Source organism: Serinus canaria, chromosome 27, assembly GCF_022539315.1.
Source record: "Serinus canaria isolate serCan28SL12 chromosome 27, serCan2020, whole genome shotgun sequence".
Taxonomy (NCBI): Eukaryota; Metazoa; Chordata; class Aves; order Passeriformes; family Fringillidae; genus Serinus; species Serinus canaria.
Genome location: NC_066340.1, coordinates 2,603,701 through 2,624,670, shown reverse-complemented (window position 1 = coordinate 2,624,670; position 20,970 = coordinate 2,603,701). Strand labels below are relative to the sequence as shown.

General features: G+C 64.1%; 3 protein-coding genes across 3 annotated transcripts; 2 read left to right on the top strand and 1 right to left on the bottom strand.

Moving 5' to 3' along the window:
• The first annotated feature begins 2,284 nt into the window (after positions 1–2,284).
• CCR10 (C-C motif chemokine receptor 10) lies at positions 2,285–4,501 on the top strand. The gene has a single exon (XM_009096643.4). It carries the CDS (start codon positions 3,037–3,039, stop codon positions 4,081–4,083), a length of 1,047 nt encoding a protein of 348 aa, XP_009094891.4. The 5' UTR covers positions 2,285–3,036; the 3' UTR covers positions 4,084–4,501.
• A 1,656-nt stretch (positions 4,502–6,157) lies between these two features.
• PLEKHH3 (pleckstrin homology, MyTH4 and FERM domain containing H3) lies at positions 6,158–13,104 on the top strand. The gene is made up of 13 exons (XM_030230529.2): positions 6,158–6,389; positions 8,248–8,303; positions 8,962–9,050; positions 9,176–9,370; positions 9,552–9,709; positions 9,839–9,962; positions 10,193–10,490; positions 10,588–10,795; positions 11,026–11,162; positions 11,280–11,400; positions 11,480–11,929; positions 12,004–12,195; positions 12,276–13,104. Exons 1-13 carry the CDS (start codon positions 6,237–6,239, stop codon positions 12,456–12,458), a joined length of 2,364 nt encoding a protein of 787 aa, XP_030086389.2. The 5' UTR covers positions 6,158–6,236; the 3' UTR covers positions 12,459–13,104.
• Positions 13,105–14,002: 898 nt separating this feature from the next.
• Positions 14,003–20,957, bottom strand: TUBG1 (tubulin gamma 1). The gene is made up of 11 exons (XM_030233492.2): positions 20,796–20,957; positions 20,475–20,587; positions 19,830–19,997; positions 19,574–19,642; positions 18,681–18,760; positions 17,974–18,100; positions 17,188–17,274; positions 16,815–16,964; positions 15,382–15,534; positions 14,959–15,120; positions 14,003–14,688 (listed from the first exon to the last, which is right to left on the bottom strand). The coding sequence occupies exons 1-11, from the start codon at positions 20,842–20,844 to the stop codon at positions 14,491–14,493; spliced, it is 1,356 nt and encodes a 451-aa protein (XP_030089352.1). The 5' UTR covers positions 20,845–20,957; the 3' UTR covers positions 14,003–14,490.
• Between the last annotated feature and the right edge of the window lie 13 nt (positions 20,958–20,970).

Below are 20,970 nucleotides of genomic sequence, written 5' to 3'. Positions count from 1 at the left end.
CTCCTCAGCACGGGGAGCGGCCCGGGCTGCACCGGGACGCGGCTCTGTGGGTGCGGTGCCGGGGCACGGGGACGGTGTGCAGGAGCTCCCCGGGAACCCCCGGTCGGTTCCTAGGCGGTGCCCGGTCCTCGCCGCACCCCGAGCCTCCCCTGCCCCTGTGCAGCCGCCGCACAGGGAGGGTCGGAGCGGTGTCCGCAGCCCCCCCGCAGCAGATGTGGAGGGTTTGTAATCAAGCCGTGGATTAAGGCCTGCAGGTCTCGGGGTCGCTGCTCTCTCCAGTGGTGCAGAAGAAGGGATTTAGTTTGTATCTGCTCTCAACCACCCCCAGACGCCCACAGAGGGGTTGGGGGGGCTGGCGTCTGCGTGCCCTACATACACCTACAGCCCCGCGGGAGCAGGAGTCCTGCTGTCCCGGGGGCCTGGAGCAGTCCCGGGGGACGGGGATGCCCCAGCAGCTGCTGGCTCCAGGCTGGCTCCAAGCAGGAGCTCCAAGCACGGCCAGGCTGTGCCCAGCTCTGCACCGGTGGCTCCAAACCTGGCAGCAGGTGCCAGGCTGGCTGCCGCGGGCAGGGCAGCACAGCAATCAGCTGGGGCAGCCGGGGCCAAACCTCCTCCCTGCCAGGGCAGGGAGAGAGAATAGAAAGCCTCAGGTGTGGCAGGGATGTGGGACACCTGGCAGTGCATCAGCAGTTCTGCTACCAGAATCTGGTACCGTATTCTAGGGATGTTGGCAGCCTTCCTCTTGTCCCCCAGACCTGGCAGTGCCCACAGGTCCATCCCCAGGAGAGGCACAGCTGACCTGGCCTTGTCCTGACACCCCAGGGGGCTGCCTGCTCTCAGCCCCACGTCCTGACCCTGTGCTGGGTCAGATCTGTGACAGCCTCAACAGGGACATGTAGAATCCCTGCTCTGTACCCATAGCTGGCTCCAGGGCCAGCACTGGCCTCAGGACTCTCCTCCCTCCCCTTCCCCCAAGATGCAGGGTGCAGAAAGGCATCCCCAGAGCCAGCACAGGGCAGAGATCTGCAGTGAGCATCCCTGTACTGCGGAAAGAGCAGAGGGGGCTCCAGCAAAGAGCCCTGGGGACCCCCTGGGGGCTGGGAGCACCTGTCCTGGCTTCTCTTCATCCAGAGTGCAGCAGCTCCACAGCCCCACAGAGAGCAGCCAGGATCCTGTACCCGTCTGGAGGCAGCAGGAGGGCCGAGGGCAGAGTGGAGATAAGCCATGGCAAAGACAGCTGTATCTGGGAGAAAGGGGGATTGAGGGATTATGGCCAGGAGCCCATCAAAGCTAGGGATCAATCTTCTCCCCCCTGAGGAGAGGAAATGGGGCCTCTGCCCCACAGGAACTAATCTGCTTTTTAATGAGGAGCTGGGAATTTTGTTGTCAACAACTAGCAACACGCCCGCCCAGCACGGTGGGGATGCAGCACCAGGCTGGGAGCCCTGGGTGAGTGCCATGCCCTGCACCAGCAGCCTCTCCAGCTTCTGGAACCACCAGGTTTGCCATCAGGAAAAAAACAACTCTAGACCAGACAGGGCTCTGCCAATTCTGCCTGAAGAGCACCCTGCCTGTGCCCATCTCAGTGCCAGCCCACAGCAGCCCTCACTCTGTTCATTGGCCCCATTCTCTCTGGTCCTGCAGATGCCAACAACAGCCCTAGGGTGGGCTGGGGTTTCCTGAATATGCTGGATGCCCTCAGCCAGACCCTGCTCCCCTTGCTGGGTGTTCCCAGGTTTGGCCTGCACATCCATGTGACAGAGACTGAGCAGAGCTGCTATTTCTGTCCCCAGCATGCAGATGTAAAAGGTGCACCAAATAAAAGATTCATTATAGCTCCACGGGGGGGGGGTCACACCTGCTTTTCTCCCCAGGGCTGGGCCTTTGCTCTGCACCGGTTTTCGGTATCAGGAGCGGCACGTGGCCTCTAACCACTGGTTAGAGAGAGCTGAGACACTGACAGATCAGACCCAGCAGCCAGGGGACAGGCTCTGCTGTGCAATGATGGAGCAGGTGAGAGGGCTGCAGGGAGAGGGGTTTGCTGGGAGCCAGGCAGGACCCCCCCCCCCATCACTGGCTTTTCTTAGGTTTTTAGTGAGTCCTGTGGGTTTAGACTGAAAGGCAAAACCCTGGGGAATCAGGGCGGTGCCTGATGCTCCAGGCACCTTGGGCTGGAAAGTCAATCTGCCCTGGCACTGGGTTCTGATCCCAGCTGTGGGCCCAGAGCAGTTGAGGGGCCCAAGCCCAGCTGCCTGGGCTCACTGATGGGGGGGGCAGAGTAAAATTGCTGATATGAGGCTACGGTGAGTCAGAGAGTGTCAGATCCTGATCTTCAGGTCAGTGGGGTCCCAACTGACCAGTGCCAGGCTGCAGCACTGTCCTGCTACCCCAGAGGGGTGAGCAGCTGGGAGGTGGGAGCACTGTGTTCCCTGTGTGAGGGAGGAGCTCCCTATATGGGAGCAGGACCAGGCAGTGCAAGGCTGTGCCCACACTGGGGTCCCCAGGGTGGTGTGGAGGGTCTTTGGGAACCTGGGGATGCGGGTGTGGATCCCCAAGACTCAACTGCTCAGGGCAGCTGGGGCCATAGGCTGGGTGCTGAGCCCCAGAGCAGCTCCCCTGGTACGTGCAGGGTGAATTTGTGGGACAAGGTGTTGTGCTGGGGATGCCGTGGCTGGGGTCATGTCCCTTCACCAGCTCTGCTTTGCAGAGGCTGTTCAGGAAGCCTGTGGTCGCTCTTGCAACGACTGAGAACGGCAAACCTCCCACTGCTGTGGGGTGGGTGTGAGATGGAAACAAATCCCGCACGTAGGGCCGGGGGAGGGTGGGGGGTGCTGCGGCACACCTGGACTGGGCTCCCCGTGGTGAGGCTGGGTGGAGAAGGGCTGCCCTGGGTGTGCCCTGGGCTCCCAGCGGTGAGGCTGGGTGGAGAATGGCTGCCCTGGGTTCTGCACCTCCTGACTGGGCCACCCCTGCCGAGCCCTCCTCACTCAGCCTCCCTCTGCACAGGTGACTCCCAGCCCCGTCTCCACAGAGCTGATGGCCACCACTGACTTTTACCCCTGGGAGGACGGGTACTCGGGCGAGGCCAGCATGTTGCCTGAGCTCTGTGAGAAGCAGCAGGTACAGGGCTTCGCCCGCACCTTCCAGCCTGCCGTGTACCTGCTGCTCTCGCTGCTGGGCATAGTGGGGAACGGGCTGGTGCTGCTCACACACACCCGCTACCGCCAGGCGCGCAGTGTCACCGATGTCTGCCTCCTGCACCTCGCTCTGTCCGACCTCCTGCTGCTCCTGACGCTGCCCTTCGCCGCCCTCGACACGCTGCAGGGCTGGTCCCCAGGCACAGCCGCCTGCAAGGCGCTGCACGGTCTCTACTCCCTCAACTTCTACAGCGGCTTCTTCTTCCTCACGTGCATCAGCGTGGATCGCTACGTGGCCATCGTGCAGGTGCCGGCTGCCTGCCGCCTGCGCCCACGGGCTCGCCGGTTCGGCTGGCTCACGGCGGGGCTGGCCTGGCTGCTGGCCATGCTGCTAGCACTGCCCCAGTTCATCTACAGCCAGGCACAGCAGCACCAGGACCTCCGCCTCTGTCGTGTGGTCTTCCCCCGCGAGGTCTCACGGGCAGCCCGCGGGGCCACCAACCTGCTGCAGGTGGTGCTCGGCTTCGCGGTGCCCTGCCTGGTGATGACAAGCTGCTACGCAGCTGTGGCACGGACACTGCTGGCAGCCCGCGGTGCCCAGCCCCACCGGGCTCTGCGGGTGCTGCTGGCCCTGGTGCTCGTGTTTGTGGCCCTGCAGCTGCCCCACAGCCTGATGGTGCTGCTGGACGCGGCCGAGCTGCTGCTCCCCTGGGAGATGAGCTGCGCCCAGAGCCGCCGCAAGGACCTGGCCCTGCTGGTCACCGGCGGGCTGGCGTACCTGCGCTGCTGCCTCAACCCCCTGCTCTACGCCTTCCTCGGCCAGCGCTTCCGCGGGGAGCTGTGGATGCTCGCCATCGACTGTGCGGGGTGCCTCGACCCGCGCTGCTCCGGCCGCCCCAGTCTCCGCCGGCGGACATCGCTCTCCACCTACTTGGACGTGGTGTAGGAGCCCGGTGCCGCGGGGACTCCCCGGGAACAGCCCCGTCCCTGCGCAGACCCGCCCCGATGAGCAGCGGGACACGGGCAGCACCAGACAACCCGCACGGCGCCTGCACACGCCTGGGCAGAGGGGAGAGCAGCCCCGCAGCGCCTGCACGCCCTGCGAGTGCCTGCCCTGCCCAGCGACGCGCGGGGCTGCGGTCCCTGCAGAGACCCTGCAATGTCACCGCGCCGCGGGCCGTGCGATGTTTCGCGTGCTCTGGGGTCCGGGCGGTGCCGGTGAGCCGGTTTGGTGGGTGCAACGCTGGGGCCAGGCAGGCAGCTGGTTCTCACTCTCACAATAAACCCCGGACGAGCTGGCTCCCGCTCTCACAATAAACCCCAGCGTGGTGGGCGAGCGCGGTCTCCGTGCGGGGTTTTGCGGGACCGGGGGCGGCTCCTTGGGCACGGGCACCGGCGGGCGATGCCTGCAGGAGGCAGCAGAAGCTCGCGCTTCCTGGTCGCCCTCCGCTCGTCCCCGCCGCTGGAGGGACACGGAGCACCCGGACAGAGGACAGCGACAGCAGAGAACCCCCTCCCCGCCCGGACAAACCCTCCTTGGGTCCTGCACCCCAGGGCGGGGGCAGAGGGAGGTTTCTTTCCCCTCCTTACTCCCCCCACGAGCTCCTGTGCCACGGCACATCCCGGCCCAGAAGCTCTGCGGCACCAGGCCGCTTCGCTGGGGCTGGCCCGGGCCGGACACGTGGCGACCAACACATGACCACGGGCGAGCTACACTTGTCCCACGGGCTGGCGCATGGTGCCATGGACCAGCAGCGCCGGGGCCATGTCCCACTCACCAGGCCTGGCTAAGGAAGCGCTCCACAGTGCTGGGAACAGGACTGGGCTTGGCTGTGGTGCAGCTGCTCATGGGGCCTGCTTCATGCAGGGAAGCACCTCCCGGTCCTGCCAGGGTTGGAGGCGGCTTCCTGTTCATCCCCTGCGCTGTTTGCGATTAGCCCAGGGCTCGACTGGAAGAAGCCATTCCAGAAGCTTCACCTACTGTTGGGCCAGAAGCAGGTTACTGCTGACTCAGCAGCCGCAGAGGTGGGGTGATGGGTCTCTGTCCCCCACAGCCCTTGGTGGGGATCAAGAGCCAGATTCGGGCAGTGCTTGGCCAGACAGCACAATGCCCCTGCTGCCCACTCAGCCTGTGGTCTGGGGTGGTCCCATTCCAGTCCTCCCATACCTCCACAGCTGGTGGGCTCTGCTGGATGCTCTGACTGGCCAGGCTGCACAGCCGGCCCCAGACCAGGGGCTCAGCCCCAGGCACAATCCAGCGCAGGCTGCGTGGGAGGGAAGCTGGCAGCCGGAGCTTCCTGCCTGCGCATCCCAGCAGCCGGGCTCCCAGGGACGGCGCTGACCCAACAGCTGTAGCACAGCCAGAGCCGGAACTCCTGGGGCTTTGGGAGTGGGACCAGAGCCTGGACGCTGCCATGGCACCCATGGCTTGAAGGTGCCACAGACCCTCTGCCGGGCAGACCCGGGGCTGAGCTGAGCCACACAGCTGTGGCACCGCCATAGGTGTGACCCCACCATGAACGCCTTCCACCAGCTCCTCGGGGGAAAGTCGCTATGAGGGCCTGCAGGACAGGCCTGCCCGGGCATGGTGCCCTCCTGGCCACGGTGCCCTCCTGCCCGAGCACAGAACCCACGGTGCTGCCCGCTGGCACAAACTTGGCACCACACCGGGCTGAGTCGCCATGCTGGGACAGGCGCCAGCGTTGCCGCACGCAGGAGCCAAGGCAGAGCACGATGCGGGTGCCGCGGGGCAGGGCAGGGGCCCGTGCCCGGTGCCGGTGCCCACACCGGGTGCAGGCGGCGCTCAGTGCCGGTGCCCCCGTGAGGTGCCAAGGGTACCCGGTGCACCCCACCGGCAGTGGCTCCGGGAGCACCGGCCCTAGCGCAGCCCGGCCCCGCGCTGCCCCCGCCCCGCAGCTGACGCACCGGCGGCCCCGCCGCCCCGGGCGGGAGCTCCGCCCCGGGCCGCGCGCGGCGATTGGCGGCGCCCGGTGACGCGCGGCCCGGCCCGCCCGGGGCGGCGGCGGGGCCGGCGGCCGGTGCGCGGGGCGGGCCGGTCCCGTCGCGTCCCGGTGCCGTCCCGTTGGTGTCGGCGGGGCGATGCCGTTCCCGGGCGGGCTGTGGTGGTTGCTGTGCTGTCGGCGGGGCTTCACGCTGCTGCGGCGGGACTACGGCGAGGCGGAGCGGGAGGCGGACGGCGAGGCCGAAGACGAGGAGGAGGCGTCCTTCGAGCTCCGCGCCCAGGGAGACCAGGTGGGGCCGGCACCGGCGCTGGGACGGCCACCGGGACGAGCGCGGACGCGCCGCCGGGGCGGTCCCGCTGGGTGCAGGGTGGGTCGTTCCGGCGGGTGCGGGCGAGCCGAACCCAGAGGAGGCTCCGGGCGGGCGCGGAGGTCCCGGGCCCGCGGGGCAGGACCGACCATCCCGCTGGGTGCTTCTGCCCGCTTCGGCCCGGGCTTCCCGCTCCTTAGCACGGGGGCCGCGGGGCACCGTGCCAGACCCGCGGCGGGGCCCCGGACTGCCCCGCCGGAGCGGACCGGGGCTGTCCCGGGAGCACGTGCCGAGCGCGGGAAGCGGGCCTGGATCTCCGCTCTCCGGCTGCTTCCTCTCTGGAGGGAAACGGAGCGGCGGAAACCGGTGCTTCCTCCGGCCGGGCTGCGTGTGTGACGGCTGATAGCGCGGGGTGCGGGGGCAGCTCCCGCGGCTCCTCTCTGTCTGTCCCGCCGCTCTCCTGCAGCAAGCGTCCTGGGGCCGAATCCCAGCCCGGACTCGCGGGGCGCAGGGGGTGGTGGCTGCCTGGTCCCCCTTGCTGTGGCCTCTGTCCCCTGCCCGCTGCGGGGGCTGTAGCACGGCCCTGGCTCTGTCGGTCCCTTAGCTGCAGGTCCCCTTTCACAGCAGTGCCAACCCGTGGGGACAAGTGACAGGGCTGGAGCTGGGCCCTCTGGGGACTGGTTGCAGTGCCAAGGGCACAACTACGTAAGGAACCGTCTTTGGGCTTCCCACATCCCATGGGCCGCGCTGGCTCCGGGCTGGCGTGGGCGACTGGTGACGCCAGCTCCCCCGAGAGCCCTTTGCTGTGGCCAGGGGGTCCTTGGAAAGCCACAGTGTCAGCCGCCCCTTCGTGGGAGCGTGGGAGCAGCTACCCTGGCCCTGCCGCCACAGCTCCTCTCCTGTTTATTTATATCCCTGAGAAAGAGCCGGCTGCCACCGCTGCCTCCTCCGGACTGCCCTCGAGAAAGCAGGCACTGCCTCCATGCCTGCAGCCCTGAGGAGCGTGTGAGGCCCTCCCCAGTGGGACAGTGTCTGGAGCTGCTGGCCCTGTGCATGGGTACCAGCACTGTGTGACAGGTGCCCTTAATGCCACAGGTCAGTGGCGCCTGGCCCTGCCCCACAGCACAGCCATACCTGCAGCGGCTCCCCCCTCCCTGTCACTATTTTTAGCATCTGTCTCTTTTTTTTGGCGTTGCGTGCTCTGGCCTGTCGAGCCTCTAGCTGCCCTGTTGAGCTGCAGCTGGCAGGAGCTCCCGTGCATCTCCCAGGACAGCAGTGCCGGTGCTTCCATGTCCCCGCACCCCACTGTGCTGGGCGCCCTGCCCGACCCGGTGCCTGCCTGTGCCTGGGCTCTGCCTCGTGTCCCAGCATGTGTGCCAGGCTTGTCACGTGAGCGGCACTGTCCATGTCAAGTTGTGCTGCGTGAGGAGGAACTGACCCTGTCCCACTGCAGGGCCAGGGACTTCCCAGTGCTGCGTCCCACCGCCGCGGGCAGGAAGTCAGCGGCCCCATTACAATGGGACTTTGTGCCGTAAGCGTATTACTCAGCACTGACCTTGTGCAATTCTGCACGGTATTCAGCCAGCTGGGTCAGCTGAGGACACACGGCCAGCGCGCCCGCCGGCTGCCCCCGCACCCGGGGTGCCCCAGCTGCAGCCCTGGTTCCTGCCGTGGCCTTGTGGGTGCCAGGGCTCCTCTGCCCCATGGCAGCAGGGTGTGAGCCTGTCTCTCTGGGCCCAGAGCTGGGTTAATGAGGAGGAGGCATACAGTCATGCCTCACCCTCATTACATGGGGTGCCAGGTAATGACCATGAGGCTGAGATGTCTCCTTCCTCCCCAGGGATCCCTGGAGGTGAGCCTGAGCCAGCCCACCCGTAGCAGCAGTGGCTCGGAGCGGTGAGTGTTCCCCTGCCTTGTGTCCCTTGTGTGGTGCTGCAGGAGCTGAGGGACTGGCATGTTGTGGGAGGTTGCCCTGGCGCTGGCGTGTGCTGAACCATCCTGCCCACCGAGCTAGCACCAGGCTGTGCTGCTCTGTCAGGTAGAGCAGGGAGTGGCAGAGCCGGGACTGCCGTGCTTGTCCCCATCCCTGGCGCATCCTCAAGCATGTCTCCATCCCCCTGCCATGCTGGATATCTTGACTGCCTCAGGCTTAGCTGATGGGGCTGTGCATGACTCTTCCGGTGCCAGGAGGCTCTGCCAGGCTGTGTCCATCAGCAGAGGCTGTGCCCTGGGGTGGTTGGTGCTGAGGAAGACGGGGTGCCGGGGCACAGGGGCCTGCTCGCTCGCTGTACGCGCAGTACTGACTCTGCTGCCAACATTCCTTCCTGGTTGTTCATTTTCCGAATTCCTTGGCAGGGCCAAGACTGCAAACAGCTTATTTTTAGCCGGGGTCATTTGCACCCAATGACTCTGTTCCCACCGCAGGGCTGTGGGGTGCCCAGAGCCCCTTGGGACCCAGCTCATCCCAGCCCCGAGACCAGCTCCCTGCTCAGGGGCTCTGGGACACCCCCACGGGTCAGCTGGGTGCCTGAGCTCAGCCCCATGTTGTCCTCAGGTCTCTGCTTGTTGCAGAGGAGATGCGCAGCCTCATCGTGGAGAAGGGCCCAGGGCCAGTGGAGGACGACCCTGACGCTCTCGTGAAAGGTGGGATTGTGCCCCAGCTGTGGCTGGTGCCATCCCAGAGGGATGGTGAGACCTGTGCAGACCCTTCCCCATGCTGAGAAGCCGGTGGGGTGGATGTCAGTGAGGCTGAGGGTTCCCCTTCCCAGGCTGGCTGCAGCGGGAGATGCGGGGCTGCATGAAGACCCCCTGGATCCGCCCTCGGAAGTACTGGTTCGTGCTGACACCTGACTCCCTGGACTACTACAGCAGCAACGAGAAGGGGGCCAGGCGCCTGGGCTCCCTGGTGCTCACCAGCCTCTGCTCTGTGCTCTGGCCAGACAAGCAGCTCTACAAGGAGACGGGTGAGGTGCCCATGCCCCTTGGCCGGGCTTCGTCTTCCCAGCACAACTTGTACCCTGTGTTACCCTCCCAGCCCTGAGGGCCTCTTTTGCCCAGAGGAGAGGCTGTGCTGAGCCCTGGGGCGCTGAGCCAGCCTGGCTGGGGTGCTGGTGGGCAGTGGGTGAGTGGGTCTGTCCCTTGCAGGCTACTGGAGCGTGACGGTGTTTGGCAGGAAGCACTGCTACCGCTTGTACACGGAGCACCTCAACGAGGCTGTGCGCTGGGTGTGCGCCGTGCAGAAGGTCATTGACAGCAAAGCTCCTGTCCAAACACCCACCCAGCTGCTCATGCGTGATGTTGAGGTGAGCCCATGGCACCAGGCTTCCCATGCCCACAGCCGTAGGCAGCACTGGGGTGGGTGTTTGGTGAGGGTCTGTGCCAGGCACACAGCCAGGTCACCCCTCTGCAGCTGTTGTTGCTTTGCCCTCCAGGAGCACAGAGACAGCCCTGAGGTTCTGGAGCAGATCTATCGCTGCAACCCCATCCTGCGCTACACCAGTGGCCCCCTCTACGCTCCCCTGCTCCCCTTCCCCTATGGCAGCCTGGACCAAAGTGGTGAGCAGCAGCTGGGGGGCACAGAGCTGGGTCCTGCACTCTGGGCTGGCAGCAGTGATGGCTGGACTGGATGCTGTGCAGGGCAGGTGGGCACTGGGTGTGAGGACAGTGCCCAGCTGCTGGCAGGGGGTCCTGGGGAGGACCATGGGGCTGTTAACCCCTATCCCATCCCACAGCCCCTGACCCCACAGCTACACCACGAGGCTGTTAACCCCTATCCCATCCCACAGCCCCTGGCCCCCGCAGCTACACTACACTGCGTGACGAGGCTGTGAAGCTCTTCAACTCGCTGCAGCAGCTGGAGTCAGAGCGGGACCCAGTGCCGCTGATGCAGGGTGTCCTGCAGACCTGCCTGGACCTGCCCCCGCTGGTGGATGAGATCTACTGCCAGCTGGTGAAGCAGACTACGGAGCCGCCGGCGCCGGGCGGGCAGGGCGACCTGCACTACTGGCAGCTCCTCACCTGCATGAGCTGCACCTTCCTGCCCTCCCCGCCTGTCCTGCGCTTCCTGCACTTCCACCTGGACAGGTGAGTGCCAGGGGTGCTAGCTGCCACCAGGGAGCTCGCCAGGTGCCAGGCACCCTTCAGATCAGTGCCACCCTGATCCTCCTGGCATTTTTTGCAGGACAGAGAACCGTTTCCCTGCCTCGGAGATGGCCAAGTACGCCTGTTTCATCCGAGAGGCGTTGGGAAAGACGAAGGGGAGGGAGTGTGTGCCCTCTCTGGAGGAGATCCTGGTGCTGATGCAGCGGCAGGAGATGATCTGCACAGTGCACTGCCCTGGGGCACCTGCCTGCAGTGTGGCCATCAGTTCCCACACCACAGCTGAGGAGGTAAGGGGTTGTGGCTGTGCCAGGCAGGGGGCTGGGGACATTTTGATGCACAGGGTTGGGTGGGCAGTGTGCCACAGGAGGTGAGCAGCGTCTCTCCCAGCTGAGCCATGGTGGAAGGGGGCCAGGGGCTGTCTGCCTTTGCCCACCATGACCAATCTGTGTCCCTTTACAGCCCTGAGTGCCGTGGCCAGGAACACGTGGTCACCATCGGTTGCCTTTGTCTCGCCCAGGTGGCCCAGGAACTTGTGTCACGCCTGGGGCTGTCCCAGAGCCCCAACCTCTTTGCGCTCTACGAGCAGTCCCGGCGACGGGAGCAGCCAGTGGGCAGTGCCACACTGCTGGCTGATGTCCTCACCAGGTTTGAAAAGTAAATGTCCTGTTCTGCTGCCTATGGAGGAGAGGGGCTGGGAGGCCACGGGTGGGAGGGAACAGATGGGTATGGGGCACATCCACAAGCTGATGGAGCCGGTCCTGTCTGCTGCAGCCTGGCTGGAGAGGACCGGGAGCAGGACCCACCATGCCGGCTCTGCTTCAAGCACTACGGCTTCCTGGACACGGACAATGTCCCACGGGACAGCTTGGAGTTTGCCCTCCTCTTTGAGCAGGTGAGTGGCACGCTGGGGTGGCTGTGCTGTGCCATGCCATGCCGTGGTGACCATGGTGGCTCACCCCGCTCTCTTGCAGGCGCACGAGATGGTGCTGCGGGGCTACGTGCCCACATCAGAGGAGACGCTGCAGACGCTGGCGGCCCTGCGCCTGCAGAGTCTCAACAGTGACTTCTCCACCCACGCGCCCTTCCCGCGCCTGGAGGAGCTCTTCCCACCCCACGTGCTGCACGCCCGCCTGCCGCCCCTGCCCCACCGGCCCCCCGCCAAGTGCCGGGGGGCCCGGCTGCGCGCGGGGCTGCTGGCAGGGGGGCTCTGGGGCCAAGCGCTGGCCAAGCAACGGGCGGAACGGGACCAGCGCCTGCGGGGCCGGCTGCGTGAGGAGGGGGCCAGCACCATGGCTGCCATTGTGGAGAAGTGGAAGCTGCTGCAGGGCATGGGCCGGCCCGAGGCCATGGCTGCCTACGTGGCCTTGGTGCGGGAGTGGCCTGGCTTTGGCTCCACGCTCTTCGATGTCGACCTGCAGGCGGTGAGGCCCCGGCTGGGGGTGGTACAGGGGCAGCCCTTCGCAGTGGGCAACCCTGACAGCCCTCTCCCTTGCAGAGCCCAGTGGGCCCAGGGCCCCAGCGCCTGTGGCTGGGCATCGGGGCCAAGGCCGTCTCGCTCTACAAGCCGGGAGAGCCCGAGCCGTTGGACAGCTTCTGCTACGGCCGCATCTCCTCCTTTGGTGCCTCTGACAGCAGCACCTTCCGCCTCTCCGTGGAGGATCGAGACCTGCTTTTTGAGACCTCCCAGGTAAGAGGCTGCCATGCCTCCACCCTCCCATCTCACCAAGGGTGCCCCAGACTGACCCCCTATACCCCTTCTCCCTGCAGGTGGATGAGATCGCCCAGCTCCTCAAGACGTACCTCGCCTCTGCGGGTGCTCAGCGGCTGCCCCGGCCCCAGGAGCCTCACACCAGTCCCCCCACTTTGGAGCCCACTGTGCTGCCCTCGGGGCTCTGCCCTGCTCCCGGGCCCTGGCAGCACCGGCCACCAGTGGGTTCCTCCCACAGCTAGCCCAGCAGCTGCTGTGGCCAGGCAGGTGCTCCGATGGCCGGCGTGGGAGGGCAGCTAAGCCTGGCAGCGAGTGGCAGGTCTGTGCTGGCCCCCAGCTGCTCTGGAAAGCAGGGGGCCAGGGGGTCGTGCTCCCCCACTGCCATTGCCTTTCTGGCTATTCCCTTAATTTATTTTGAGACGCCTGTGCGCCCCACGTCTCCCAGCACTTTCCCTGGTGGGCAGCGGGGCCGCCCTGCTGGGGTCCCCCACACTGCCCCCAGGCCTGTCCCCATCCCCTATACCCTGGTGCCTTTGCCTCCAGCACTTGTGTTGCCTGCCCACTCTGCTCGTGCCCTGGGCAGAGCAGAGGGTACCAGGCAGTAGTGCTGTGCCATCATCTGTCTGTCCGTCCTCTGGACCCACCCCTTCTGGAAAGCTGCGGGCGGCTTTTGGCCAAGCTGCCCTGGGGACCCACGGGCTCCTCCTGCATGAGTGGCTGGGCTCTGCGGTGGCCCTGTGGCCAGGTTTATGTCACAGGGGTGGATGGTGGAGTGGCAGCTGGTACGGCTGGGGCTCAGCCCCTCAGTGTTGCCTCTGTAGTTTGTTGGTTCTGTCTTGGGATGGGGGGGTTGGTTGGTTGTTTTTCTAAATAAATGCACAAAGGAAAGGCTGGGCCTCCTGTCCTGTAGCGTGGGTTGACAGCCGGAGGCTGGGACAGTTGGATCCCTGGGGCAGCAAGGGCAGCAGGGCCTGGAACAGGCAGTGGGGAGGAGCAGCACAGAGTGTCCTTGGGGGCAGGGACTGCTGTCCCTCTGGTCATTGCCAGGCGACCTTTGGCATTTCACCAAGAGCACAGGCAGCTCCAGCTCCCCGGCAGCCCCTGGCACTGGCTGCCCCGGCGGGGGGAACTGCCCCAGCCACAGGGGCCGCTGCCAAAGAGGGCGTGGGAGCCCATGCTGCCACCATGGCTGTATTTTTAGTCACCTGCTCTGTGCCCCAGAGGGTAAGAGGAAAATGCTAATTTTCACCTTGGGCTGCCTGGGCTTGGGATGGTGCCAGCACTGCCCCTTGTCCCCAGGCCACAGCCCAGCTCTCACAGGTCAGGACCAGAGCTGCTGTGTATCCCCTGACACTCTACTCCTCCCACCCATGTCCTTCCTCGTGTTGCTGTCCCCTGCCTCAGATCCTGAGTGGTGAGGGCACCCCCAGCCCCTCATGGCCCACCCCTGCACAGGGCCTCACCTCCTGTACAAGATCCACGTGGGTGCCGTGTGCTCTGCAGGCAGGGCGGTGCCAGTCCCAGCCCTGGTTAGCTGTGCTGGCAGGTCCTGCCAGTATTTCTGGCTCTGCTACAGCAATTGCCCAGTGCTGCCTGGGCCCCATGGCACTGCCAGCCAGGGCAGAGCTGGCCCTGCACACCCCAGGGCATGCTGGTGAGCAGTGGCCATGGTCCTCCTGTGCAATGGGGCTGGCTGGCCAGCCAGCCAGACAAGGCAAGCACCAACCCCAGTCTCTGCATCTGCCTTCCCTGCCTGGCTGTTCAATCTGGAGTCACGCAGGCAGCATCAGTGCAGGAACAGCCTTTATTAAAGCAAAATAACCTACAAAAATATAGATACAGCCCGTGCCCCAGGCCTGATCTGGCCAAGGAGGAACAAGGCTCCCGCCCAGGGCAAGGACTAGCTCAGCCACACGGAGCCTTTGGCCACGGGGATTGTGGGCACCTAACCTCAGGGGCCAGGCCTGTTCCCAGCCCCAGGGTCACTCTCCTCCTCCTCACAGCAAGTGTTGCTCCCACAGGCAGAGGTTCCCTCCCAGCAGAGCGCGCAGCTGCCCCAGTCCTGTCCTGGGCCAGGGCACACGGTGGGGCGGGGGCTGTGCCCCGCTGAGGAGCTGCAGCTCCCCGCAGAGAGCTTTCCACAGAGGAGCACTGGCACGAGGGCTCTGCCACGCCAGGCAGCGCTGAGGGGTGACAAACGTGGGCACGGCAGAGACGAGCCCTGCCGGCGTGTGTGGGGGTGGCCACGGACCTTCCTGTCTCCTGGCAGGGCACTCACTGTTCCTGCGTGCCCCAGGAGATGTAGTCGGGGCGTGTGGCTGCATGATACTCATCGATCAGCTGCTGCACGATCTCCCGGGAGTTGTCCAGCTCGTCAAAGTTGTCCTTGAAGATGTCCTCCTTGCGGAACTGCTCCAGGAAAGCCTCTCGCTTGCGCAGCTTGTCATACTGCCGGCACGTCCGCTCAAACAGCTGGGGAGCGGCGCCGCGTCAGGGCAGCCGCAGCTCCCCAGGGACCCTTCCCAAGAGAGGACTTGGGAGGACACTGGACCAGATCTGAGCCCTGCTAGGAGCCACCCACACCCATCTCTGGCTTTGTGACAGGCCCAGAATGAAGAGAAGAAGATGGACAACACCCAGGGACAGGAGCTTGGACAACGCCCAGGGACAGGAGGATGGACAATGCCCAGACACCACGAGGCCTGGGGTTGCAGGGCCTGGCATGGCAGGGGAGGCACTCACTGAGGAGATGTTGGTGTGGTTGGCCATCATGAGGCCACTGACGCGGTGAGCGGATGGCAGGTAAGGGGACTTGCGGGACAAAGCCACCTGGATGCTGGCAGGGCCCCAGGGGATGAAGTTGGCCAACTTCCTCTCCCGGATCCGCTGCAGACTCTTGTGAACCTGGTGGGATGAGAACAGCAAGGGACAGCAGGGTGAGGGACAAACAGCTTGGCTGCAGAAGACCTCGGAGCAGCTCCCCACAGCCATGGGGAGTCATTTCAGTCACTCAGTCATTTTAGCATGACTGCTGCCTTTCCATAAGGCCAAAGCCCAAACTACAGCAATCTGAATCTCAGGCACTGCCTAGCCTCAACCCAGGATCCCTGCACAGTGACCATGCCACACCATGGCCATCAGTACCTGAACAGCACAGGGACTCACCTGTGTAGGATCCACCTCCCCCTGGATGATGTTGAGGATGGCAATGTAGCAGTGGTTGGTCTGCCTGTCTCGCCCTGTGGACACCATCACGTTTTTAGGCTGCAGCAACCTTCTCATCACGTCCAGGACTGTGGTTTTCCTCACACTGGCCACCTGCACAGGCCAGCCAGGGGTCAGAGGGAGTAGGTGTGCTGCTCCCTGCCCTCCTGCTGCCTGGTACACACACACAGGAGCAGGGGGCAGCTGGACAGAAATGCCCTCACCCCAGGGATGGAGTCACATGCAAAGCCACATGCAAGACAGGGAAATCCCAACACTGCACAACAGGCACAGCCAGGCCAAGAAACAAAGTGTCAGTGGAGGCTCCAGCATGGGGACTGTCTGGCCCACATTCTGCAGCACAGCAGGGGCTGGGGGTGAAGCTCAGCTGACAGAGAGACAGGGACCTGTTTTATGTTGTTGCTGTCAAACATGGGTCCTGTCCCACTTCCAAACAGGGAGCAGTGGGGGCTCAACAGCAAAGGGGTTGTTCCCCATTGCATGCCCTCCCTGCCTTGCCCAGCTCTGAGCTATGGGCAGCCTGGCCACTCCCCTCCCCGAGTGCTGTTGGGACTTTGCCCAGCTGCTACTGGCCAGGGGGGCCACAGCCAGGGCCAGCACCCAGACTGCCCACAGCAGGGACAGCTGGCTGAGGTGGCAGCCCCCTCCTGCACTGGTTGAGCCATTGGCTGAGCCCTTCCCACACTCCTCCCTCGGAGGACAGATCACACACTGATACCCTTTTCAGAGCCAGCAGTTTTTCAGATTTGCTTCTCTGAGAAACATCCTGAGGAAACGCACGCAGGGAGAGGAGAAGAGCAGCTGTTAGTTCCTTCCGGGCCATGGTGGGTCAGTGCAGGTGAGCACCTCCCAAAACAAAACTGCCCCACTGGCACCAGGGGGCTGGGGGGCACTGGTTAGGGACCAGCCAAACACAAGAAGCAGCACTTGAAGTGCAGAGGGGTGGCAAATTTAATCTCAGACACAGACTGAGATTCAGGAAGGGTCTGACACCTGTAGTCCACCATCAGTGACTGAGCATTAGTGTTTGGACCCAAATTGCTGAAGCTGATGGCCCACAGGGGTGGCAGGACTGGCAAGGCCACTCTCCTGGCCTTGCTCTCATCACTGCTAAGGGTGGCTTTTGCCAGTCCAGACCCTGATGCAGGCAGCAGGTAGCCTGGCACAAGCACAACTGCCTGCTCAGGTCTGATTCATTGCACATGCGGCAGTCACGTGGTGTGAGCACGTGGGCATGGGATTTGGGACGTGAGCCTGGGATCCGGGACATGCAGTGACAGCTCACAGCGAGACAGAGCTGACAGATGCTGCAAGGTGAGTGTGGCAGCTTCTGTGCCCTTGGGGATGGGGAGGAGAGCCTGGGGCTGCCTTACCGACTGGTCGGTGGTGAGCGGCGTGTAGCCCGTCATGAGGAAGTGCAGCCGGGGCGTGGGGATCAGCGAGGCAATCAGCCCAATGAGGTCGTTGTTCATGTACCCGGGATACCTGAGCGTGGTGGTGCTGGCAGACATGATGGTGGACACCTAGGGGAGAGGACAGGCTCAGCAGAGGGTCACAGAGCGTGTCAAAATCTGCCTCATGCTGACACTGCCAAGGGAAGCTGGGGCACCTGGAAGGGCACTGGACCCTCACTCACAGCTCCAGGCTGCCCACCCCTGAGCCCAGCCCATGAAGCTGGCTCAGACTAAACTGAACAAAGCAGGAAAACCCTGTGCTTGCTTCTCCTGAGGGAAAAGCCCTTCTCACCAGCTGGTTGATCTGTGAGAATGACGGGTTCTGAATGTGCAGCCGGTCTGTCGCGATCCGATTCAAGGCTGTGTTGTCCAGAACCACCTGCAAGAGAAACCTGGCTCTGTGAAGGGCCCCTAAGGCAGCTGAGGAAGGGCAGTCCTGGCCATGTGTCCCACGGCACTGGTGGTCCAGCACAGGCCATGAGAGGAGCCCTCTGCACAAGTGGCAGACACTTGAAACCACAAGCTGACTCATGTGTGGCATGTAACTGACACCGTCAATGGAACCTCTTCCCCCCCTCCTGGCTGAGCTCTCCAAGCTCTCCCCAAGAGCTCTGCCCCTGGGCCAGCACTGTCAGTTGCAGCAGCTCCAGTGCAACTGTTCCTGCACTGCCACATGCAGAGAGCAGCTGCAGGGATGAGCAGTGTGTGGTCAGATGTGACAGAAGGCCCCGGTGCAGGCTGAAGGCGCTGCCTGGCTGGGGATGATGTGGGTGCTGCAAATGACACAGGTGCTGCATTCAGGCAGGGGCTGCAGCACAGCTACACACAGGAAGCACAGCCAGTCCTCCCTGCCTTGGCAAGATCTGCTGGAGCCAAGACAGAAATGCCAGGCAGCTCTGCAGGGGTTAGCTCCAGTGAGGGTCCCTGGGGCCACATCTGCTTAGCCTTTCTGTTTGGGGCGTACTTGTGGCTGCACCTGGGGCTCACAGGCACATGGTGCTGGCCCCAGGATGGGCTGCAATTCTGAGCTGTGGGGACAGGGCTGTCTCCTGGGCTGGCAGCACCACAGGCCTCTTACCACACAGTCAGCATTCTGGGTCAGCCTCTTCAGTGTCAGCAGAGAGTTGTACGGCTGGACTACAACGTCGCTCATCTCATCCTGGTTTGGGAACACTGAGTAGGTCTCCACCAGTTTCTTGGGATACCTAGTAAGAAGTGCAGCATCTCAAGGGTTAACACCATCAAGCTGCTCTCTCCCCTCCCACAAGCTGCCTTAGCAGTCTCCAGGGCTCAGGACAGGGTGAGTCACCAAAGCTGCAGCCAGAGTGGCTCCCAGGGAGGGAGAGAATGTGTCCCAGCAATGCCTACCCCAGCAGCACAGGAGCTGGCTGCCAGCACAGGGAGGCTGAGCCATCCACAGGCTGATTAAGCAGCTGCTCACAAGTCTTTTCAAGAGGATGCAAGCTGCAACAGGCCAGGATGGCAGCTCACAGCCTTCAGCCAGAGCCTCCCACCCTCCCCTGCACTGTCAGGGTGTCCACAGGCAGCTGCCTGATAAGAATGGCTGAGGGAAGGCAGAGCTTGGACAGATCAAGTCCAGTTTCAGAGCCTCTGAAGTCCCCAGGCGTATCAGGAGGCAGCCTTCTGCAGGCAGCATGCCAGGGATTGCACAAGGCAGTGTTTGGGTGGGGGTGGAGGCTCTGAGTCAGCGCTCTCCAGCTCCAGGCAGGCTGCCCAGGCTGGGCCAGGCACTGCGGTGTGGGAAGGGGACAGGGCTGTGCTCACCTGTCATTCAGCCTCTCCAGGAGGTACGAGCCCAGCCCAGAGCCTGTTCCACCAGCAATGGAGTGGCAAAGCACAAAGCCCTGGAAGGAAGCAGCAGGCAAGTGCTGAAGGTGAAGCTCAGCCCCAGAGCAGGCAGACAATGTGTCAGCCCTGCTACCTCCAGCAGAGACCTGCCAGACAGGGTCAGAGCTTCTCATAGCATGGATGCAGCAGAGACTGACCCCAGCTCCTCCAGACCCCAGCAGAAGCTGCAGCTCCTCAGGCCACTGCTGCCCACACAGTGGGATCCACATCTCTGCACACCCCACAAAGTGCAACAGTTGCTCCAGGGCACTCAGGTTCCTCCCACCCAGAACAGCATTGGAGCAGATCCAATGTCACTTCCAGGGTCCAGTCTGTCACAGGAAATGGAACTGCATGTTCTCAGCTCTTCCCTGGGTCCTTCACATCCCTCCCTCCTTCTAGAATGACTGAAGCCAAGTTCCCACTGCCTGACTCCAGGGCAGCTCCCACATGCTCAGCTCCTACAACAGGCACTTGAATCTCCTGCCAGCTTGTTTTAGTGATGTTTTCCCTTCCCTTGCTGCCATGTCACAGCCTGACACGAACACCTGGCAGCCCTGTCTGTCTGCCCACAGGGTATGGGTTCACATGGACAGCATAGAGAAAAACGTCCACAAGCAAACAGCGAGAGAACTTCTGGGGCAGGCTGTCAGCTGGAGTGGGGATAGACAGACCTCCTGTCCTCAGATCTCCTCTCTACATGTTCTGTGCTCAGAAGCTCACTGAGCTAGTCTGTGCCCACCAGAGTGCTGAGCTCAACCTTACAAAGAGCAACCTAGTTGGGAAAACACCAGGCAGAGCCACCAGATCCAAATCCCTTGTTTACTTACTTCCAAGCTGTCACTCCCATCAGCCTCTCTGTCTATTATGTCAAAAATATCTTCATGGATCTTTTCTCCCTGTAAGAGAGATCAGGACTGGTTTTGCTCCTTTCCCACACAGAACATGGGCAAGAGCTGCTCAAGCTCAGTGTGAAGCTGAGTCAGACTGGCTGTGTGGTCCTGTGCCAGGGTGCCACACAGTTCAGGGGCACAGGACAAAGCCCCAGGGCTCAAGAGTCTCACCCAGCAGCACTAGGGCTGGTACCTGTGAGAAGCCACTGGCCCAGTTGTTGCCAGCTCCCCCTCCATGCTCAGACAGGTAGATGTTTTCTGGGTTGTAAAGGTTGGCGTAAGGGGAGTTGAGGATGGAGTGGATGACACGGGGCTCCAGGTCCAGCAGCACGGCTCGGGGGATGTAGTGCTCATCATCTGCCTACAACGGGAGCAAGAGGATCCCCATGCTGCTGCAGCTCAGTGCCACTTCCTTCCCAGAGCATGAGCCACCCCCTGGCTGCAGGTGAGCCCCACATGCGAGAGGGAGGAGGGAGAGGCCGCCCCTGTGCAGCCTGTCCTCAGTGCAGCGTCTCTGTGCCCCAGAGCCGTCCCAGCCGGCGAGGGGGAGGAACTCGGTGCTTACATAAGACACTATCTATGGCAGCCACAGCCTCGTGCCTCTGCTCCGCCTCCACAGCGCTCCACTGACAGAGCGGGAGCGCAGGCGGGAGCCCGGAGCGGGCTGGGAGCGGGAGCCCGGGCTGAGCCGCTCGCACCGGCGCGGTCAGCGCCCGCCCAGCTTCCCTGTGCCCGCGGGGGTGTGGAACGGGCACAGACAGCGAGCAGAGCCTGCCGGGGCACGGAGCCCCGCGGGGACCAGGGCAACTCAAGCTCCACGGTGCGGAGCCGCCGGTACCTGGTAAAAAAAGACGTCCTTGCGGTCGGTGCCCTCGGTGGCGAACTCCTCCACGATGCCCTCGGGGCTGATGCCGTGCTCGGCGCAGAGCTGCTTCCAGAACTCGAACCCGACTGCAGGGAGGAGCCGTCAAGCGGGCTGGGCAGCGGGACCGGCACCGGGGAAAGGCCCGGAGCGCCCCGGTCCGCAGGCCCCGCCCCACTGGCGTGAGGCCCCGCCCCGTCCCGCCAGGCCCCGCTAACTGCCCCCCCCCCCACCACAGCATCCCGACCCCGCCCGGTGCGCTCTGCCCCGGGCCCACCGCGGCCGTGGCGCGCTCACTCTGGTTGCCGCACTGGCCCAGCTGCAGGGTGATGATCTCCCGCGGCATCGCGGCCGAGGCTCTGCTCCGCTCCGCGCCCCGCCCGACTCCGGTACCGCCGCGTCTCCCGCCGGCGCCAACGGCAGTGCGCGTGCGCGCTGCTCGCTTCCGGGGCAGCGCCGTCCCGGCAACGCG